Source organism: Amphiprion ocellaris, chromosome 19 (assembly GCF_022539595.1).
Source record: "Amphiprion ocellaris isolate individual 3 ecotype Okinawa chromosome 19, ASM2253959v1, whole genome shotgun sequence".
Lineage (NCBI taxonomy): Eukaryota > Metazoa > Chordata > Actinopteri > Pomacentridae > Amphiprion > Amphiprion ocellaris.
The window spans coordinates 12,540,200-12,562,810 of record NC_072784.1 but is presented as its reverse complement, the minus strand read 5'-3'; the positions used below and the strand labels follow the sequence as shown (position 1 = coordinate 12,562,810).

Below are 22,611 nucleotides of genomic sequence, written 5' to 3'. Positions count from 1 at the left end.
CAGGAAAATAACAGTAACTTGTTCAAAAAAAAAAAAAAAAGACAGTTAGCAACCTTTAAACAAACTTTCATATTGGTGGCTTTACCACCAGCTATCCTGCTATCCCCACCCCCATCATCCCCACCCTCACCCTACCGGTTGAGGCAGATAGCTGCCTTCCCTCAGCCTGGTTCTGTCGGGTTTTGTTTTTTTCCCCCTCCCTATCCCAGTTTTTTTTTGTTCCTTCCCGCTGTCACTCATAGAGAATCCAAAGGCAGTTTGGATTGTTGGGTTTTCTGTTCTCTGTTTACAATTCGTAAGGCGTGCGCTTTGAGATACATATGTTGTGAATCTACGTTGCATAAATAAAACTGAATTGAACTGAACTTTAAAATAGTGTATTTACGGGATTTATGAAGTGTAGAAAAACACAAACCTTTACTTTAAAAGCCAAAATTTCTCTACAGAGATTTCAGACTTTAAGGAGATATTCTTGTGATGACAAACTCCTCGCTGTGACGGATCTAATAACTCGCCCCTGCCGCCTCCATCATGATGACGAGTGGAGAATCCCAGCCAGATCTGCCCCACCCTCCTCTGGACCACAGAGCTCTGTCCACTGTCTGCTCCATCACCTCCCCCCATCCTCCCCTTCCATCCTCCCCCCTGTTCGTGCGAGGCAGGCAGACCACCTAACGACCAGCGCCACGGCAACAGGGCCATCTCCTAGCAACGTAAAGCCAGGCTGAAACGTGGCCCTGACGGCTCAGACACATGGGAAAGAAAACGTAGAAGGGGGGTGGGAGAGTGTGGGAGTTCGGAGGGGGGTGAGTCCAGGAATTATAAGACTCATCTTCAGTGTGAATGAAAGTCACAGCGAGGGTCTTATTTTTTATTGTTATTTTATTTTTTCTTCAGAGATGTGACAACCTCTGTGGCCACCGGGCATCTTGCTCAAGCTATTTGTGGATCCTCCTGTGGATCGACGCTGATAATGAATCGGGAGAAACCACAAGAAGAGGAGGAGGTGGTCAGGATGATGCTAATTTTCACATATTGTTCCAAGCATGTGTATCGATCAGCTGACGGATGGGGTCAAGGCGTGGTGTCGGGTCGCGATGATCGATCAACTATCTGAGCGGCTTTTTGTGTTCGACGCCGCAACAAAAAACAACTTTACAACCCAGATATACCTTCGTCTCCGTGATCTCATACATCACTGCCCCTCCCTAAGACACACACTGACTAAAAGATGTCGCCATAGCAACAAGAGAGAAAGAGCAAAAAAAAAAAAAAAAAGATAGACCGCAAGGAGGGAGATGGAGAGAAAACACAGCGAGATGGAGATGCAGAGAGAGGGAGTCAATAACCTAAAGACAGAGAGAAAGAATCTGATATAAAGAGCAGACAGATGGAGAAGGCACAGAAAGAAGTGTCAGATGGCGGAGAAAGACAGCGGGTGTTTCTCTCCGGCCAAAAACGCCGACTGACCGGCTCCGACTCTGACAACAGAAGATGTCAGCCTCGGACTCGCTCTTTTCTATCTGTGTTTTTCACACCCTCTCTATTCATATCTGCTCGCAGTGTTAATTCTGTCAGCGACAATCTGAGTCTGTCTGGCCGAGAGAGCGGCTGAGTGAGTTATTGCTTCGAGGAGACACAGGGCTTTTCTTAGCGGACAAACTTGGCCTGTTGAATGCGAGGCTTTTATTGAATCAGGGGCCACACCCAGCTCCTGCAAGAACCCTCTGACGAAAAGCAGACACCTGGTGTTCGACTGGGTTTGGCGAGTGCGCGGCGTTAAAATGCTTGTAATTCAGGTGGAAATGCAAACTCGTGTCACACTGAATCAGCTGGCCGTTCAAATTAACGACACACAGGGATAGATTTAGTCACATTGACAACCAGAGGACAATGAAGCTGGGATCCAAATGCAAAATTCACTAAATGGGCAAATGAAATCCTTTTACTGATAGATTTATAAGTGGAAAACTAGCCATGTCAGTTGCAAACAAGGTATAAAAATTACATGTTAAACAGAAAACTGCGATCTAGTATATTTTGCACATATTCAACTTAATTAAATGAACATGAGAATGTCAATTTTTGGTTGAACAAAACACTTAAATAGGCTCCAATCAGCCAAAACAAGAGCTAGAGCCCAACTGATACAATATATTGGCTAATACTGACCAATCACAGATTAGTCAGACTCACCAGTATAAAATCCCCTTTACAACGGAAACGACAACCTCCGAGCAAATTTCCAATTTTACTGAAGGTTTAGATTGTGTCGTAAAGCCGCCCTGAAAGTTTCTCCCTTCTCTATTTTGAGGGGGCACCATCCCTGCATCCTGGGCTGAGCATTGCCTCAAAGGACTATGATTGATTTAAAGAAATATAAATAACCCAGATTTATTTTTTCCATCCTACAGCAGATTGATAATGAGGTGCAGCCAGACCATTCTGCACAGCTTTTTTAATGACGGTTCTCACCTACATACGTGCAAATGTTCCACCAAAACAATTCCCCTGTTACTATTTTAGGGGGACACCATCCCTGCATCTTGGGCTTAGCACCACCTGAAATGACTGGTTAGTTTAAAGGAATACAAACTACCCAGAACATTTTCCATGCTATGCTCGAATGATAATGAGGTTCAACTAGACCATTCTACACAGCAAATGGTCTGGCAATGCAAGACCAATACATGTGGTCAGAACTGTGTAGATATGAATTTTTTTCTTACAAAACACAAGGCACAAAAAGATTCCTGGGGGAATTATTTCAAGTAGATTCAATTCAATTAAAAAAAAGTGTCCCTTGGGGGCTACTTAAGTCACGTAGAGCAGCTTAACACAGAATGGTAGCAGCAACTTTATAGTTGTAGCAACAGCCATGTGGTAGTTAAGAAACCATGACAGTTTAGAAATCATCACATAGTTTGTCACAAAACTCCTAGTAGTGTCTGCAGCATATGTAGCAGAGTACATACCACGGCTAAGCAGAGAGTGGTGCGGAGTCAAGCGGTGATTTAATGGAAAATTAATGAACAGCATCCCCATAATTTTGCCATTGTAACATAACTTAGACATACTTTACATGCTTACATGTACTGTATATAAAAAATATTGCCTGAAATGTTTTGATTTACTACCTAAAAATTGGTATTCTTATCAGCATTGATGCTAAAAATCTAGTATAAGTTGGGCTTTAGCTAAAATCACTGACAGATGATGTAAATGACATTGATTGTCTCATCACAATGCAATGTATTGGTGGGATAGATCCCTGGCATTCATGTGGATGTTACTTTGACACCTATCTAAACTTCTTTTGCGGATCACATACATCGCTTCATGACAGCAGTCTTTCTCTATGGGGTCAACGCTTCCTACAACACTGCAAAAACTGCTCAGGAACAGCTCGAGGAACATGACCAAGAGCCTGAGATGTTCAACTGGCCTGCAAGCTACTAAGACCCCAATTTGATAGCATTTGTAGGATGCAATGGAATAAATGAGATGCATGGAGGCCTCAACTTGCAACCCACAGAACCCAAATTATACAATGTCCTGATTCCAGACACCTCCATAGGGTGTTGTGTCTATTCCCAAAGTGTGTTAGAGCTATTTTAGCAGCACAAAACCTTGCAGGTGGTTCTAATATTGTGACTAACTGATGTAAAGTGCAGTTTAACTCTGCCTGCAACCTCCTAATCCAACCAGATTCATTAAACTGGTCACTTTCTTGGTGAAAATAGAGCAGCAACAGTATTTATCATCATATCTCCCAGAATGTAATCAGCCCAGACGTAATCCACACACAAGACAAATGATAATTCTGAGCATAAATGAGGAAACGGAAACACGAACCTGCTCCAGATGCCAAGTGGAATCAATGCGGGGCTTGATCTTCCCCTGCTTGTAGAGGTCCAGGACGGTGCTCATGACCTGGGAGATGAGCTCTGTCTCCCCGTCCAGGTAGCCCAGGTGGAAGCCGCACACTGACTTGTTGCCCTGGATCAGGCTGAGCGTGTGGATGGAGAACTGGTGGTACCAGTTCTTGGCCACAGCAATCAGGTTCTTCTTCTGACCTGCCAGCATGTTAGCAGCACCTGATGGGGAAGAAAAACCACAGAGAGCCTAAATATCTGACAAGAAGCATGTAGAGTTTCAGAGAAATTCACTCACTGATGATGTGAAATTTGAATAATTTACTATAAACCTGACCATCAATCTCTCTCTGTGAAACACCCACTCAGTGAATAAATGGAATTGACCAAAATTTCTTTGATTGATTAATCTTTTAAATTAAGCTTTTAAGGAAAAGTTTCTAAATTTTGCTGATGCTTGCTTATTGAAATGCAGAACTTAGTATTAATTCACTGCCATGTATTTTGATCAATATTTAACTAGTTTGAGTAATTTTTAATGCCAAAATGGTCTCATTCCACTTTATTAAATGTGAATATGTTCTAGTTTTTTCCTCCTTTGTAACAGTCAACTGAATACCTTTGGGTTGTGGACAAAACCAGACGTTTGAAGACATTATTTTGGGCTTCGGGAAATATTGATTCACATTTTTCACCATATTTTTGACAATTTGCAGACCAAACAAGTCACTGAATAATCAATTTGAATCACATTTTAAGGAAAAAAAGTTCTCTGATTCTGATTCCTACATTAATTTAATTATCTTCTGGTTTCTGTGATATTTGTGCTGTTATATTTCATCAAAATCACTTTAAAGCATTTGTACTAACTAGATTTTGTTAAAAAAAAAAAAAAAAATTAAAAAAGAAAAAATCTGCTGCAACCAACAGTCACATGACAAAAAACAGATAGGAGGAAAGTATGAAAACAAATTAAAATGTAGGCAAAATATCCATAGTATGTAGAGCCAAGTAATTCAAGTACTTCAGTTGTTGTAAAACAAATAAAGAAATCCAACTTTGGTGTTTTTCCTGATTTCTGGCATCATAAATGTGTCACACTTCTTTTGACTTCTAGCAAAGGGTGTTCTGTTTCCACAGAGGTGCAGGACTTTATATTTCAGTAATATATTCCGCATCTCAGTTTTAAAAATAGACAAAAATACATCGTTTGCACTAACAAGATTCTGTTAAAAAAAAAAAAAAAAAAACAACAAAAAATTCTGCACTCCTCAACACAACTGTGAAACCATGAGTGGCTCAGCTGTAAAGACCAGTCAGAGGATAAAAATTCAGGGACTTTTTGACTGAACCAGGCTGAATGCTGTTTTTACAGAGAGAAGATGGGAGACAAGTATGAAAAAAATGTAAATAGTAAAATATTTATAGTATGTATAGCTACTGCTGCTTTCTAGTACTGGTAACACTTGTGGGGACCTGGAAAAATCTTGTACATGTCGATTCCGGGTTTTGTACAATAAAAATCAAAGGAATTTGACTTTCTTTGAGTTTTGTTTTTAGGATTTATTGCATTATAACTGTGTGAAATTGGATTTCTCTCCTTCTAGTCATGGTTGTTCTGTTCCCATAGAGCTACAGGATTTTATATAGCAGTGAGAAATGAGCCCACAGTGAGGAAAAATGTGAAAATGTTAACTCATTGGTGCCATGAAACTGTGTAAAGTCCCTCAGCTTGTTTGTTGTGGTTTTATTTTTCTCCTCCTGCTCTCTCACCTCCACCTTCCACCTTTAAAAAGCCTCTTTAGCACTCCAGCTGTCACCGCATCCCCTCCCATCGCCTCCTCTCGGGGGAGCCGGGGGACACAAAGCCTGCTCTGAGAGGAGAGAGGGACCCGGCCTGCTACATTCAGACACATTCCAGGTTCGCTGAGGATAGAATGGCCATTGTTCGGCCGCGCATACTTCTGATTAGCTGAAAGAGAAGCAGCGGGCTCGGTGGGTTTCTGTAGGGGTGAATGGGCGAGGGTGGAGGGCACCATGCTGGGTAGTAGCTCTCTGAGCAACATGCAAAGGCCGGGCCCTGTTCTCCGTGGATGCCGACCCCGCCCACCGCATGTACGCCGCTTCCAGATTGGCATCGCAACAGAGCGAGCGTAAAGGGCTTCCCACGGATGACACACAGCTCAGCGAGGACACGGACCTCTGCAGAGAGGCCACGCTGCCCACCAGCAACAGCTTCAACATGCAGCGAAACGCACACAGGCTTCATGTGGAACGTTACACTGGAAGAAAAATTAAAAATCTGGAAAAAAAGGAAAATCTGGCAGCAACAGTGCCAAAAAAATTGAACAATGTGATGTTCAAAAGAGTAAAAATTGTAAAAACAGCAGCAAACATCTGTAAGATAATGATATTTAGCTGATCTGAATGCAGCTAAACCGTTTAATTTTCAAATTACACATTGCAAAACAATAAATTACTTTTTGTAATAATACACGTTTTTGATGTGAACAGTTTTGATCTGTTATTTTTTTTTAAATTTTTTTTCGAACAATGGCAAATATCTGTAAAATGGAGATATTTTTCTGATTTAAAAATAAAAAATAATGCAATTTTTTTTGTCAAATGTTGAAAAAGTACAAATAATTCAATTATTTATATATTTATAATAGCACGTTTTTTTTTAATGAGGACATTATTTACACTTAAGGCCTGTTTTCTACTCATTTTTTACAGTCACTATTCAAATACATTCTTTTTCTGCAGTTTTACTACATATTATTTGTAATTTAACAAAATAGCAAATATCTGTAAAGTAATGACATTTTAGGTGCTTTAAATAATTTAACAGTCACACATTGTGAAACAAAGCTCTTTTGTGAACATTATGTACAGTTTTGGCCTATATTTTTTTAAGCAACATGCAAATTAATATCATATTTTCGTTTGATAGATATCAATAAATTATTAATACTAGGAATTCTTAATTAACTAATTTTCTTTCAAAAAATGGAAAATATCTGTAAAATAGCGTTTTTTTTGGATTTAAAATACAAAAAATAATGCAATTTTTTGGTCAAACGTTAAAAAAAGAACTAATAATTCAACTATTTATGTATTTCTAAGAATGAATTTTTTTTGTGGAGACTATTTACACTTTAAACATGTTTTCTGTAAGAATAACAGAGCTACAGTTTAAATATTATTTACCATTTTTCAATCTTTAATATACAATGTTTTTCTTCAAAATAATGCTAAATATCTAAAAAAAACCAATATTTTTGTTGATTTAAATAGAGTAAAAAATATTTCACAGTCAAACATTGTAAAAGAACAAATTATCATTTCTAAAAGTACAGATTTTTCTTTTTTTGAAATTATTTAGAGTTTTAGCTTGTTTTCTTACACTTAACATGTACATCAAATTCAGGAAAATAACAATAAATAATAATAATAAAAAAATTCTGTAAAATAACTGTGTTTTTCCACAAAACTTATATTAAAGTTGTCTGTACATTTATTGTTTTTGCCGTTTTGTAGTGTACTTTACTTTTTTGCAGTGTATTCTTTAAAGCAAGGTCGCTTCACATCACAAAAAAATTCAGATCTATCTGTTCCAAACTTGGCTGCATGATGAAAACTCCCGACTGACTCTCAGCAGATGGATTAGTTTTAATACCCACCATAGGTGATGAGTTTCCCCATGGGCTTCAGCAGGTTGTAGGCCTTGTGGGTGTCTGATCCTCCCAGGGGGTCCAGTATGATGTCAAGTCCTGCAGCGGGAGGAAGAAGAAGAAAGAGGAGGAGGAGAAGAAGAACAAGAAGAAGAAAGAGAAGGAGGAGAAGAAGAAGAAAGAGGAGAAGAAGAAGAAAGTGGGGAAGAAGAACAAAGAGGAGGACAAGAAGAAGAACAAGAAGAAGAAGGAGAAAAGAAGAAGAAGAAAGACATTAAGAAGTAGCATAAGAAGAAGAGGAGGAGAAGAAGAAGAAAGAGGAGGAGAAGAAGAAGAAAGAGGAGAAGAAGAAGAAAGTGGGGAAGAAGAACAAAGAGGAGGACAAGAAGAAGAACAAGAAGAAGGGGAAAAGAAGAAGAAAGACATTAAGAAGAAACATAAGAAGAAGAGGAGGAGAAGAAGAAGAAAGAAGAGGAGAAGAAGAAGAAAGAGAAGAAGAAAAGAGAAGAAGTAGAGGAAGAGGAAGAAGAAAGAGGAGACAAAGATGATGAAAAAGAAGAAGAGGAAGAAGAAGAAATTGGGGAAGAAGAAGAAAGAGGAGAAGAAAGAGGAGAAGAAGAAGAAGAAAGGAGAAGAGGAGGAAGACGAAAAAGCAGGAGAAAGAGGAGAAGAAAGAGGAGAAGAAGAAGAAGAAAGGAGAAGAGGAGGAAGACGAAAAAGCAGGAGAAAGAGGAGAAGAAGAAGAAAGAGGAGCAGAAGGAGAAGAAGAAGCAGAAGGAGAAAGAGAAGAAGAAGAGAAAGAAGAAGAACAAAGAGGAGAAGAAGAAGAACAACACAAAGATTAAGGGAAAAAGAAGAAGAAGAAGACGAAGAAGAAGAAGAAAGAGGAGGAGAAGAAGGAGACAGATATTATCATGGGTGTGAATTCAGAGCGATCACCCTGCCAAGTCTCCTCAGCAGCCTCCTCTGGATGCCAGAGTTCAGCCAGAGTCGTAGCCAAGTTGTGCCATGTTTACACCAGCAGATGAAGAGGAGGTCCAGCTCAGCTTTGTGTGTTTTCATTCTTGTCACTGATAAGACAAGACGGATAAAATGTCCCTCCGTCACTGTCTGATCCATCCTGAGTGGACGGAATAACGAAGCTGAGCAGATGAAGAGACGGAAACCAGACGACAGAGGCGTGTAGTTTAACCATGTTCAAACACGTAGGGCCTGTTGTTGTTTAAATCAACATGTAAATCAATATTTATTTACTATGATTTTAGCAGATAGTTGTAATTCAGCAAAACAGCAAAATCTGTAAATAAGAGTTTTTAAATTATTATCCAATTTTTAATCCTTTATATACAAATGTTTTGGTTTCAAGTAACAGCAAATATCTGTAAAGTGTAACACTAACCAACAAATTAGTATATATAAAAATACAGACTTTTCAAGTGTATATTATTTGTAGTTTTCCCCTGTTATTTTCAACAAGTCAACATGTAAATGTTTTTTTCTGTGATTTTAAAAGATATTAATACAAAATATTGATTATATTTTGTTTTTCAAACTATGGGAAATATCTGTAAAATAATATTTTTTGCTGATTTATATAAAGGAAAAATAGCGCATTTTTTTTGGCTTAAATGCTGTAAAAACAAATTATTAAATTATTTACATGTTTATAAAAATGTATATTCTTGATGTGAACATTATTTGCAGTTTGGGCTTATTTTTGTTTGTTTGTTCTGATCGTTTTTAACAGTCACCATGTAAATAAACAAATTTTTTCCTCTAATTTTAGTAGACATAATCTGTTATTCACCAAAACAATGAAAATCTGTAAAGTATCAGTTTTAAGTTATTTAACAATTTTCAGTCTTATATATACAATTTTCTTCTTTCAAAACACTATCTAAACACAATAAATGTGGATTTAAATACAGTAAAAATAGTGTACTATGACTGCTAAACACTGTAACACTGTAAAACAATAAAATAGCATTTGTAAAAATACTGATTTTTGATGTGGACATTATTTACAGTTTTGACGCTTTTTCTGTGATTCAATAATAATAATAATAATAATAATAATAATAATAATAATAATAATAATAATAATAATAATAATAATAATAATAATAATAATAATAGATATCAATAATAACATTTTCATTCATACAATGGCAAATATTTGTAAATAGCAATCTTTGTTACTAATTTAAATACAAAAAATGTGAAATTTTTTGGTAAAAATATTGTATAAATTATTTATATATTCATAAAAATGCAGATTTTTTTCTGTGGACATGACTCCCAGGTGGGACCGTTTTTTTTTGTTATTACATTTTTTTTTTTTTTAATGTTTTTTGTTTCTTTAAATGCAGTAAATAATAATGTAATTTTACAGTCAAACACGAAATAAGAACAAATTACCATTTATAAAAGTACCATTTTTTTGTATGTTGACATTATTTTACAGTTTTGGCCTGATTTTTTACGCTTACCATGTAAATTAATACTATTTTTCCTAGGATTTTACTAGATATTATCTGTAATTATTTACCATTTTTCAACAATAATAATTTTTCTTTTGAATTACGGTAATTTATTTTGGATGATTAAAATATAGCAAAGCTAGTGTAATTTTACTTTCAAATCCTGTAAAACAACATATTATTATTTCTAAAAAATAAATACATTTTATGTGTATTATATATATTTTTCCAATCAACACGTAAATTAAAATTAAATGACTTTTCACCGCAGAACTTTCCGGCCTTTCTCAGACTTATTTATGTCCGACCACATAGTTGTCAGCCTTAATGATGCTCCTTTGTGCCAGAGGGGACTCCTCAAATTGGGCTCTCCCTCCTCGCTCAGTTAAATCCGGTTCTATTGATCGTCGGAGGCTCACAGCAGGACTCTGTCTTGACCACGGCACACATGAATTGACGGAGAGGGAGAAGGTAGAGCTACTCATTGATCCAGGCTTCTAATTAGATCCACTCTGTCCAATGTGTCAGCTCTCGCTCTAATCCATCTGTCTCTGGAACGTCTGTCTGACTGGATGTTACAAAGACTATGAAATGAGCCTCCAGCATAATAACGCAGCAGCAGGTGAAAGGAGAAACAGCAACTGGACTTTGTTTCATTTTGCAGAAAAGCAGGATTTTTATTTATTTTTTTTTGTTTTGGTGGCAGTGAGAATCCAAACTGTCAGTGAAATGACTCTTGGGAAAAATGACTCCCTGCATGCCGTCAGTCTAGTGTCAGCCGGAAACTGCATGAAAGAGTATCATCTCGCTGTGTGCAGTTTGTTCAACAAACGCTCCTTTCACTCGGTATTGCTTTGTGCTGGTGGGAATACATCGATCTGGACTGCTAGTCTCACCGGACAGCGTGCATATTACTGCAAAACCTGACTTTATTGAGAGTTTATTTAATAGTATTTACACTTGCACATGTCCAAACAGAGAAAATTCAAATTTAGAGCGCAGATGGCTCATTTTTCCCACCTTTTGGACTGATCTTGCGGACTTCCTCCACATAGTCCTTGGTGCGATAGTCGATGGCGTGCGTGACTCCACCCTGGCTGATGGTCTCGTGTTTGCTGGCCGATGCGGTGCCGAACACAGTCACGTCCTTCACCGTCTTGCACAGCTGAGTGGCGGCGATGCCCACACCACCTGGAGGAAGACAATGAGGGTTGAAATATAGATAGGTTTTTATTTATATGGCACTTTTTAAAGGACAGGTGTTGGGAAAAACCTCTTACCAGTAGAGAAATAAGACTAATGGTAATAATATTAGGACTACAGGGCACAACAGAAGTGAGTGCGCCCCTGTGCAACATCAGTTAAATGTCAGATGATTCGAAATTGCATCACCTCTCGATAAGTGCAAGTTAACAGTGGAAAAACAAAGACTATACTGAAAATATAGGCCACAAAATAGACATTTAAAGCAACAAAAGTAAATACAACTTTGATCACTAACGCACACGTGAGAAAACCTGGTATCACTGAAACATAAGTGAGTTCGCTTGTCTAAATGCATGAACATGGTTAGAAAATGAGCACCAGAACTTCCTCAATTTTGGGCCTATAAGCTCTACCCTATCTGCATGCCTGCATCATGGCTCCATGTGGAAAACAATTGAACAGAGGAGCTGAAAAAACTGACTGTCAGACTTCAAAAAAATGGAAAAGGATACAGAAAGATCAACTAAAAATAAACGGAAACACTGTCAGCAGTAATCAGAAGGTATTGAAGGAGTCATAGTACCACTAGTCATGGCTGCAGTGGTCTTCCTCCTAAAATGACGCCACAGGCAATGAAATACCTTTACAATCTAGCTTTGAAAAACGCTCAGCAGCTGCTTTAGACTTGGGACGGTGGTTTATCAATGGAAATCGGAAGCTTCTGACAGCTAGCATTGTGAAGGACACTTTATCACATCAACTTCTATGGACAGCTTTCAAGAAAAGTGTAAAACCTTATGATGAAACTGCTAAAGAACATGAAAATAAGCCTCAGGCACATTCTTTGGTCATATGAGACCAAGATAAATTTGTTGGTATCAGATAAAGTCCAGCTTGTCTGATGTGAACTTCACCAGGACTACCACAGTAAACGCACAGTCCTGACAGTGAAGAACGGAGGTGGGAGTGTGATGATATGGGGCTAAAATGCGTTGGGGAGACGACACTTATCGATGAATGTCTGTGGATAAACCAAAATACTGGCTGACAAGATGACTCCCAGTCTGCAGAAGCTTGGAGAAAATGAATATTCCAGCACAAAATCAAAGAAAAAACTGCGATCTCAATAAGTATACCGCCTGGCTTGAACCCAACAGAACACATTTAGGGTATTGTAAAGAGAAAGGCAGAGCAACACAACCCCTACAGCTAAGATCAGCTGAAAAAAGGCTTCTGAAGATTTTGGAAATTTGATGGTGGATGTACGATACTAGTATAATAGTAGATCTCAACAGTTAGTTTTTAATTTAACATATGAAGTGATGAAATTACCGTAAGTTGATTCCATTTTGAATCATTTGACATTTAACTTCTCTTCAGTTACATAATCCAAGAACCTACAACACTATACCAGATTACCTGGCTAAATTAAAAATGAACCATTTGATAGGAAGTTAAACATCTAAATCCAAACCTTGAGACTAAGAATTAAGCCTCACTGAATGTGTTTTTCGAAGCCCGACAGAAAAACCCAGGAATTTTCCGCATATTTCTCAGCGGCAGGTAAATGTGATTTGCATTATTTATTGTCCCGAACAGGCGAGTCAATAACCGAGTGGATGCGTTTAGCTCAGGGGTATGTAAGGAGCGCATTAACCACAATCACATTAGCTGGCTTGAGGAGAACAAACACCCACACACACACATATATCCAACTCAGGAGAAAGTGGCCATTGTGGCTCAGATGACACACCAGATTTTTCGGTTCCCTTGTTTCCTGACCGCCCGTCTGAAATTCCATGAGACATAAAAAAAATACATGACTCCTTATTATAAACCTGCTGGCTAAAGACCGAATGAGACTTCAAACTTGTGGATATCTGTGTTTTTGCTCGCTGTATTCCGGAGTGTGTACATAGCTATGGCGGATGCCTGAGCCAGTGTTTACTGAGGGAACTGGCTGAGATGTAATAGGTTACTGATAAGCTGAGGCTTGTTTGAAATGGAGGCTGACTGGAGGCTTGAACTGAAAGGCCTCCATAAAGGTCACTCATGCCTGACCAAGTAAAGAGAACGTCTTATCTGATGCCCGAGAATAAAAGCAGCACGAAGCAACACGTGCACGTAAATAACGTTGATTTTTAATGGAATAGCTGAGCTGCCACAGTGCAACACGTCTGGTGTGAATGAATGATTCGCCTGCGTACTCATTTACCTAAACCTTGATAGTGAATATGCAAACTCTGCAACTGTCATTTTTTAAAAGTATTTACAATTATTTTACAGAAGTTTTTCAACACATCAACAAAATTAAAATCTGTATTTTTTTAACATATTTGTTCTTTAACAATGTGTGACAGTAAAATTCTAATGTTTTACTGTACTTAAATCAGGTAAAAATATCATTTTACAAAAATTTGCAGTTAATTGATAGAAACATGGTATATATTAAGGATTGAAAATAAATGGTAAACAATTTTTTGAGTTGTTATTTTACAGGTAACAATAATAGCTAGTAAAGTCATAGAAAAAAGTATTAATTTAGCTGTTGACTGTGTTTAAATGGTTAGTGGTTCAGTTAAAATGTGTGCTCATAAAATTAAACTATTTTTCCTGTATTTAAATCAGCAAAACTTGCCTATATTTTACAGAAAATTTATGTATATTAAAAAGACAGAATTTTTTAAAAAAAGTATTTTACAGATATTTCATGTTTTGTTAAAGATAATATCTAGTAAAATCAAAAAATTAACAAAATCGCTAAAATTTAAATCTGTACTTTTTTGACATATTTGCTCTTTAGCAATGTGTGACAGTAAAAATCACAATGTTTGACTGTGTTTAAAGCAGCTAAAAATATTATCTCCTTTTTTGCCCCACTTTTCCCCAATATTTCCATTATTGTTGTTTTGCTTTGTAACATATTTTTACAGTTTTTTTGTTTATTTTTTATTTACAGTGTATAGATAATCAGGTAATCAGATATGGCTATAAACAAATACCAAATACGACACTTTCTATCTGTAAAATCATTTATTATCAGTTCATTATCATCTTTATATGCTGTGAGTAAACACACAGAGCCAACTTGTTTCGCAACAGGTTGTAAGATTGACTGATGTCAGTGTTTTCTAAATATAATCTCATGTTGGAAGGATGCTCTGCTTGTATCTGCTGCAGAAAAGAGAACACTGTGCATCAGATGACACACATGCACCTCTGGTCTCTTCGTCTAAACATAGAAATTATTCTGAGCCAGTGAACCAGTCTAATAGCACAATTTCCTCAGTAACATCCTGGCAGTTCGTCTCCTCACCGGCTGCACTATCGCATGAAAACAGCAGCGACTCCGGCCAAAAACTCAGATTTGCTGATAAAATTATCTCTGTCTAAGAACTGCTCGTCGTGACAGTTAAAAAAGGTCAATTTTCCCTGCAAAAAAACCCACAACATGTGAATGCTTTAAATGGCACCCAGATGCAAACAAAAATCTCTCTGTACACATTTAATTCAGCAGAAATCTGTGTTTTTTTTTTTTTGCAGCAGCAGCTCTGGTGAAAGAGCTGCTCTGCATTACTAGAATCTCGCCTGCTGACGCCGAGGACAGAACTGATGAGAAAACAAAATCAAGGCTGTCGCTGCTGGATGTTACAACAGCAGCGTCTCTCCTCGTCCTCAGCGAGAAACCAAGTTTGCGTTGCCAAGGAAACATCGGCCAAATTGCCGGCAATGACTGAGCAAAGGGAGCCATTTTGTTTCATTGACTGTTCTTCCTTTGGGCACGTAAGAGTCATTTGATGGCGATCACATGTTGGACAGACTGGGCCTCTGAGTGGCGTCGCTTTGGAGGCGAACTATTGATAAATAAACTCTCATTCACCACAAACTTGCAGGAAAACGTGTTTGCTTTTGAGTATTACACGTATGCACGAGCGTTGAGTTCATGCGAGGAAAAAAGTGAGAAAATGCTGAATTCTGCATCGCCTGAGTGGGAGGTAAGAGCTGTTTTCACTGGATAGTAGCAGCCCTCACATGCAGGTGTTAAAAAGTGTCCAAAAGCATGACGCAGCCACTAATCCCACATACTTACAGGCAGCAGCTCACAGATTAATGCTTAACTCCTGCTGCTGTCATAAACTCAGTGATTCTCCCTCTGTTGCAGCTTCTTTATGAGGCCAGTGAACAACAGCTGCACAAAACTGTGACAAGAGTGTTTTCCAAGCCTTAAATCATTAGTCTGATGACTAAAGGACAAGAAAATGTCATTTTAGATCATCACACATCTCTTGGGTGCACTGTAAAAAGAAAAATGGTTAAAAAAATTGTTTTGCCCATTTTTTTTATTGTTTAGAATTCTACACTGTAAAACAGAAAAAAGTTAAATAAATGGCAATATTTCTACAGCAGGGGAACCAAAAATAAACTGTAAACTAATGGAAAATAATTTTCTCGTAAGAATACAATATTTTTTCATAATTAGAGCACACTTTCTAGCATTATTTTACACTAGATCATGCTTCATATTTTTTTTGTTGCATTTTTTAATGAAGGATATTTGTAATGTAAAAACAATGAAATTAGCATTTATAATAATAATAATAATAATAATAATAATAATAATAATAATAATAATAATAATAATAATAATAATAATAATAATAAATTGATAATATACATTACAAGTCTAAAATTAAACAATTTGCTGTTCTTACAGTTTTTCTCTGTTTTGTTAAAATAAATGTAACTGGAAAAAAAACAAAAAGTATATCGCTTTACACGATGACTATAAAAAACTGTCTGACACTGTACATAATGTCCACATGCAAAATTTAGAAATAATAACAATTCGTGAATAGTAATTTGTTCTTTTACAATGTTTGACCATGAAATTACACTGTTTTACTGTTTTTAAATACCCTAAAAATGTTATTATTTTACAGATATTTTGGGTTTTTTTTGTACTTTCATTCAAGAAACTAATTTTTGTTCTTCTTCTGTAATTTCTTACTAATTGTTTATAATTTTAGAAATATAGTTACACTATCAAATTCAAGTTGAATATTTTCTCATATTAAATAAAAAATAATACAATTATGACAAATTTGGGAAAATATATAACATCATTAAAGTGAAAAAATCTTTTAAAAAAATGAAAATTTCTGGTTATTCAGTTCCATATTTTTTATGTTACTTTACATTAGATGTATAAATTCAAGCTCTTTTTTTTGTAATTTTACTAGCATTTTCATGCATTTAATAAATACAGAAAAAAATCTATTCAAATTTTTTTTACAATTTGGGTCAAAATGTGGCTACTGTCAAAAAAATCTTGTGGCCAAAGAGGAAGAAGGTACCTGTTTCTGAATCCCATGAGAACAACCTCCTGATCTCCGTCACAAGACTCCAAATCTGAGCCAAGAACCCTTTAGTGGACCCCACCTCAATACACAACTACTCACAGACACACAGACACACACACACAGACACACAGACACGCACGCACGCACACACACACACGCACACAGGGACACAGACTAAAGAGAAGCTGCTGAATGGCTGCTGGTGTCTGCTAATCTTCACAAATATGCAAAGATTAAAATATTAACCGTTTATTAACCTGCTGCTGCTTCCTGAAATATGAGAGTGAAAACAGATGTGTTTCTGTGTCGTTTAACAGAGACTGTCCATGTAAATGAGTCACGGTTGTATTTCCATTAATTTACATTTTTAAATTATATTATTACCAGTTTGTGGTTAGAGATAATGTAATGTGCTAAGACATAATGCAATGAACGGGCCAATTTGGGACAGTGTAGAGATTAAAAACCATCTCACATTTTGAATTTACTTCTGTGATTTTTAGAGAAATGTAAAAAAGAGTTATTATCACTGTACATCATCACATCACATTTAAATTTTTACTTACAGAAGTTAAAGACAAGCCTGTGTATTTAGCAATTTAAAAAGTACAATTTTATATAAATAAATACATTCGGCTTTTATAATAGATGAATAATGAGGAAATAGACGTTTTCTAGTTTTAGTTTAGCTTTTTTTACTGATGAGTCACTGTTAAAATGCCCTGTTAATTTTGTTTTGTTTTTACTAGATGAACAATTTAAATTTTATTTAAATTAATTTTTTTGTTTGTCTTTTTACTGATACCATTAAAATGTCCCTCCCCCCCTTTTTTTACTATAGACGAACAATTTAAAAAAAATACATAAATTGTTTGTTTTTACTACAGTCATGATTTAAATACAAAAAAGTCCCGTTTTATGTCTTTTAAACATAATTTAACAATTAAAAAATTTAAATGTAGAAATTATGTTAACATGAAAGCTTTGGAAAAGTATAGAAAAACAAATTAAAAAGGGAAAATTTCTGGGTTTTGCTTGTTTGTTTGTCTGAGTCACCAATAAAATGACCTGCCTTTTTTTTTTTTTTTTAAATTCAGATGAAAAATTTAAAAAAAAATAGAAATTAGATTTTTCTTTTCTTTTTAAACAATCAAGTCAAGTTTAAAACGAAAAAAGTAAATTTTTTTACTACAAAAATGTTTTTTTTTATAATTATGGTACAAAGTCTGTGTATTGAACTGCCAGTAATATCTCTGTTATTTCATGGGTTTGTGCAGGTTATATTTTCTCCTTCTTCATGCCAGAATGATCTCTTCCTCGAGGGTTTAATGTGATTTTAGAGCCACAAACACTGACTCACTGCTGAGGGAAGAGAACGCAGATTAAGCAAATTGTTGCTGCTAACTCCATTTGTTTTCCTGCAGATTCAATAGAACTGTTTACACTCTGACATGTCAAAAAAAACTCCAAAAAAAACAAACAAAAAAAACCTCCACCTATCTGCTCCGTCTTCCTGCTTCTCTCTGCACAAACTGCAGACACACAGTAGGGTTTTGTGTTTTCCCTCGATCCTTACATTCTCGCAGTTTCTGGCACAAATTTGCACTTGGCTTCCAGAACATGGCTGTGAGGAGCGAAGAGGAATTTTCCCCAAAACACAGAGGAATCCAGACTGACACTGAGGCCACTATTATTGCTCCACACCCAGAGCTGAGCAGCAGGGGCGGCTGGAGACACCAGAAATGTTTCTCCGAGCCACGACAGGAGGGAAATCACCTCTTTATTCATCTCTATCGACGCTTGTTGCCTCAATAATGCAACGTCTCACGTCGGCTGCAGCCATACGGTCGCCGTCAGCACCAGAACTTGGTGCGCTTTCTGCATTTATTTGCACATTTCCTCAAGAGCTCTTTCTCAACGCCGTCATTGTGGCGGCAAAGAATGAAACACAAGCATCTCCTCTTACCCACAGTTCCAACAACTCCAACCAAATGAGTGAATTTTTATTGCTGCTCTCTCCAGCAGAGTTCACATCGGAGTTGCGGTCGCTGCCGAGGTATTACGCTGCATTATGTAACTCTGGTGTTTTTTCTGGGATGGCTGTGGGACTGAGCAGTTTTTAATGTGCTCTCTCCATGTAGCACAGAGAGAGGAAGCCCATTTTTAGTTACCGAGCGAGTGAATTAAGAAGAAAAAAAACATCCTTTTGCTCATATGTGAAGGCGGTTTGTGTGATTTCCTGAGTAAGGACACTGATAAGTAACACAAATGCAACCACAACACGCGGAAAAACAAGAACCAGGAAGTCAAGTCACAGGTTTTTATATAGAACATTTAAAAAAAAAAAACAGCCGTTACACCAGTTGAGGTGTTACGAATAAACCTAACAAGTGTAAATATTGGGGTTAAGACCTGATAGTGTTATTTTAGTATGAGTAATATGCAGATTATGGATCAAAACCCGACAAAAATGATCTAAAATGCTACTTTACCTGATTATAATATGATTTAAAATATACTAAAATATAAAATAACGCACCCTTTTACCACCATTTATGCACTTTTTGCACTACTTGAAGCCTTTACATTTAAGGTCAGTTACACTGTTTTCCGGTTCTTAATACACCATATAAGCTTTAAAATAGACTTTTTGATGCTCCTTTTATTGCATAAAACCATCAATTTTTCCATCGTTATTGTAAATAACTGAAATTTTTCACCTTTATTGTAAATATATAGCACTTTTTGCACCTCGTTCCTTCAACCAGCATGATTTGCACATTAAATGCACATTCTTTTGCACATTATTCCCTTTATTTTTCTTAAATGCAACATGTGTGAGCTACTAGATACCTTGAATGACCCCAAGGATATGGATAAAGTATCTATTTTCAATGGTTACACTTGTAGATAGGATTTTTTGAAAAAAAATCAATTTTCATCTTCTATATTTGCACAAAATAAATATAAAATGCCTGATGCCTAGATGAATGCAACATCAGATACACTACTGTTTTTATTGGTCTTAATACATGATATAAGCTTCTGAATAGGCTTTTTAATACTCCTTTTTATTGCAAACACCAGTTTCCTTCCTGCAGTTGCAGAATGAAGCACACTCCTCCTGTTTTGCCTCATATATACATAAAACTGCACACAAACAGGTCTCTGGTACACCTGCCACTGTGGTTGCTTGGTGGGTTACAGGTGGGTCAACGTCTGCAGCAGTGAGGGCGAGAAAGGAGCGACGTGATTGGCGGGTTGAGCTGGAGGTTGCCCCGGTTTCCGTCTCCTTATCAGCGCAGCTGATCTGCCGCCGGCGATGAACGTGGAGCTGCTTCAACCACGACTCCCCGCTCGGTGGTCAGAGCGAATTAGCTTCCTCTGAATTAGGCTAAGACCTCCTCAGCAGACAGAGGAGGAAATCACTCATCGTTAACTTCCAGGAACAATATCAGCCAGAGATGTAAGTACAAACCAGACTCCGATAGCTGGTAAATAATGGATGAGAGCAGTAATCTGGGACGGCACACAAATAGAAATCTTTGTCTCTTATAGCTCACGAGTCACTCGCAGTCATCCAAACCTCCAGAAACATGTTTTTTTTGTTTGCCTGAGGCCTGCCGGAAGGTTTGACAGCATTGTGAAGATCTGCACCACGGAGGGGTTTTCATTCATCGAAGCCCCAGAGATGCAGCCACCTGTTCAACTCGCTCTGAGCACATTTACAGGGAAGGTTCTAAAACACAAAGCAAATAAATCAGCATTTTGGACACCTAAGTTCCACAGAAAAGAGTCTGTTCCACTAATCTGCCAATATTGAAAATTAGTAATCGAGGAAGGCGATATTTGGAGACAGACCACAAATTTGCAATAAAACTTATATCAGACCCTACATGCTCACTCTGCCCGACTCCAGCTACACTCAAACACATCTTAGTGGGCAACAGGATCAGCCTCGCTCCAGGCCGTTACACCTGGCGGCACAACCAGGTGCTACAGTGTCTGGCACTAGTGCTGGAAACGCAGCGCATGAGCGTTAACGCCCTCACACCGACGTTGATCTGATGGCAAGAAACAACATTTGTCCAGGAGGGTGAGGGTCCTTTTGGGCGGGTGACTGGAGGATGCTGGTAGACCTGAACCAAAAGCTCTGCTTCCCACCTGAGAAACTGAGATGGTCAGCTTCGCTTAGGCACGTCTACATCATCGAGCTCACAGTGTCCTGGGAGAGCTCAGTAGAGGAGGCCTATGAGCGCAAGAAGCTGAGATATATGGAGCTTGCTGCCGATGCAAAACAGCGAGGCTGGAAGGTGAGGGTCCGACCAGTCGAAGTAGGCTGCAGAGGATTCGTAGCTCCCTCGACATCCAGGCTCCTCTGGGAGATGGGAGTATGTAGGAAGGACCACCAGCAGGTGATCAAGGACCTCTCCAGAGCCGCTGAAAAGGGAAATCAGTAGCTGTTGATGAAGAGAAAGGCTCCACCTGGACCTTCAGGTGAGTAGATGGCATCTAGGGGGTGAACCTAGGATGCTGGGATTCACTGATGAACCCTCTGTTGTGGGCCTATCGGTGAAAAACCGATGAAGGAGGGCGCCCACTTTATAACCCAGAGGATGCCCTCATCCACTTGACCGTCCCACAGTCTTAGGTGTCTCATGTATGCAAGAAGGCATATCAACATCTAGTCCTACACAACAGAACATTTCATTAAAATGAATTTGTTTCTTTATGGTTTGCACGTTTCATTAAAGGAGAATTTTTCTGCATTCATCTTTCAGTGCTGATTGGCTATTAGTTGAGACGTTGCCCAATCACATGGTGCTCAAGATTTTAGGATTATGGCTGCATTCAAGATCAAATATTTGAAACTCTTACTTTAAGTACCTACTGCAGCTGCCTCTACAAAGTACAAACTGTTTTGTGCAGTTTAAATACTACTTGGAAGACCACTTCATCATATTGCGCTCTAAACATTAACCAACGTGGCCTCTAATGGAAAATTACCTGTCATTTATCTGTGCAGACTCAGATTGTGGGTCAGAATGACCAGAAAAGCAAAGATACTGCAAAATCCAACTGGATCTAGTCAAACGTGCTGGTATTTTTGAGCTTTTTTGGGTCATACTAAATCTTTTTTGCACTATATAGTAGGTTAGGATGGATACTGGAAAGGAATTATGAAAGAGAAAACCTAATTTCAATGTTGAACATTAAACAACGTGGACTAAAGAGAGTGAAAGCGACTTCCAGAACCAGTGGCTGAGCTCTGCAGATTACCGTAAACCAGGATTTAACTGCTCGCCTGTGACTGCTGTCGGCCGTCACTCTCAGCGTTGTAACACACTGCAGCTGGAGGATTCTTGCTTCTAGTCCTGTCAGATAATCCTCAGTGTAACCTGCTGTAACTCCGGCTTTTACTCAGAGACACCAGCGAGAAGCAGCTGCAGGAGTCTGGAAGCAACGATGGCTGGACGGTGGGAAAAACCATATCTAACACGCAAACCTGAAACACATCGCTGAGAGATTCATGAGAGGAGATGATGTTATTTAGCACATCTAAAAAAATACATAAGAAGTGGAAATCTGGCAGCAAGGATGCAAGAAAGAAACACATTCAAGAAGCACGTTTAAAAACTGTATAATCCATCAAGGAATGTGCAAATATGATTCAAATTTGACTGTTTTAGTTGAGTTAAAAACACAAATTAATGGTCACAAATTAATATGCGTAAAAATACAGATTTTTAATATGGTTCATGTTTCACCTGTTTTACATGTAAATTAGTATATTCTTTTGGTGACTTCACTAGATATCCTCAGTAATTTAGCAAAGCAAAAAAAAAAATCTGTAAAATAAAAGTTTTTTAAAAAAACACCGTATTTTTAACATCCTCAATGTACATGACATTTAGCAATTTAAATATATACACATACTGTTGCTTTTACAATAAATGAATAATTAGAAAATAGGCATTTAATATTTGTACAATATTTTTTTCTAATTTAAGTACAG

The 22,611-nt window shown here is 37.5% G+C and overlaps 1 protein-coding gene across 1 annotated transcript in view; it reads right to left on the bottom strand.

Moving 5' to 3' along the window:
* Nucleotides 1-22,611, bottom strand: part of vat1 (vesicle amine transport 1) — a 51,593-nt gene that overhangs the window by 7,593 nt on the left and 21,389 nt on the right. The window contains exons 3-5 of the mRNA XM_023268449.3: nucleotides 11,050-11,220; nucleotides 7,559-7,648; nucleotides 3,856-4,097 (exon numbers count right to left, since the gene is read on the bottom strand). Coding sequence (XP_023124217.1) covers nucleotides 3,856-4,097; nucleotides 7,559-7,648; nucleotides 11,050-11,220 — 503 coding nt within the window. The remainder of the gene's footprint in view (nucleotides 1-3,855; nucleotides 4,098-7,558; nucleotides 7,649-11,049; nucleotides 11,221-22,611) is intronic.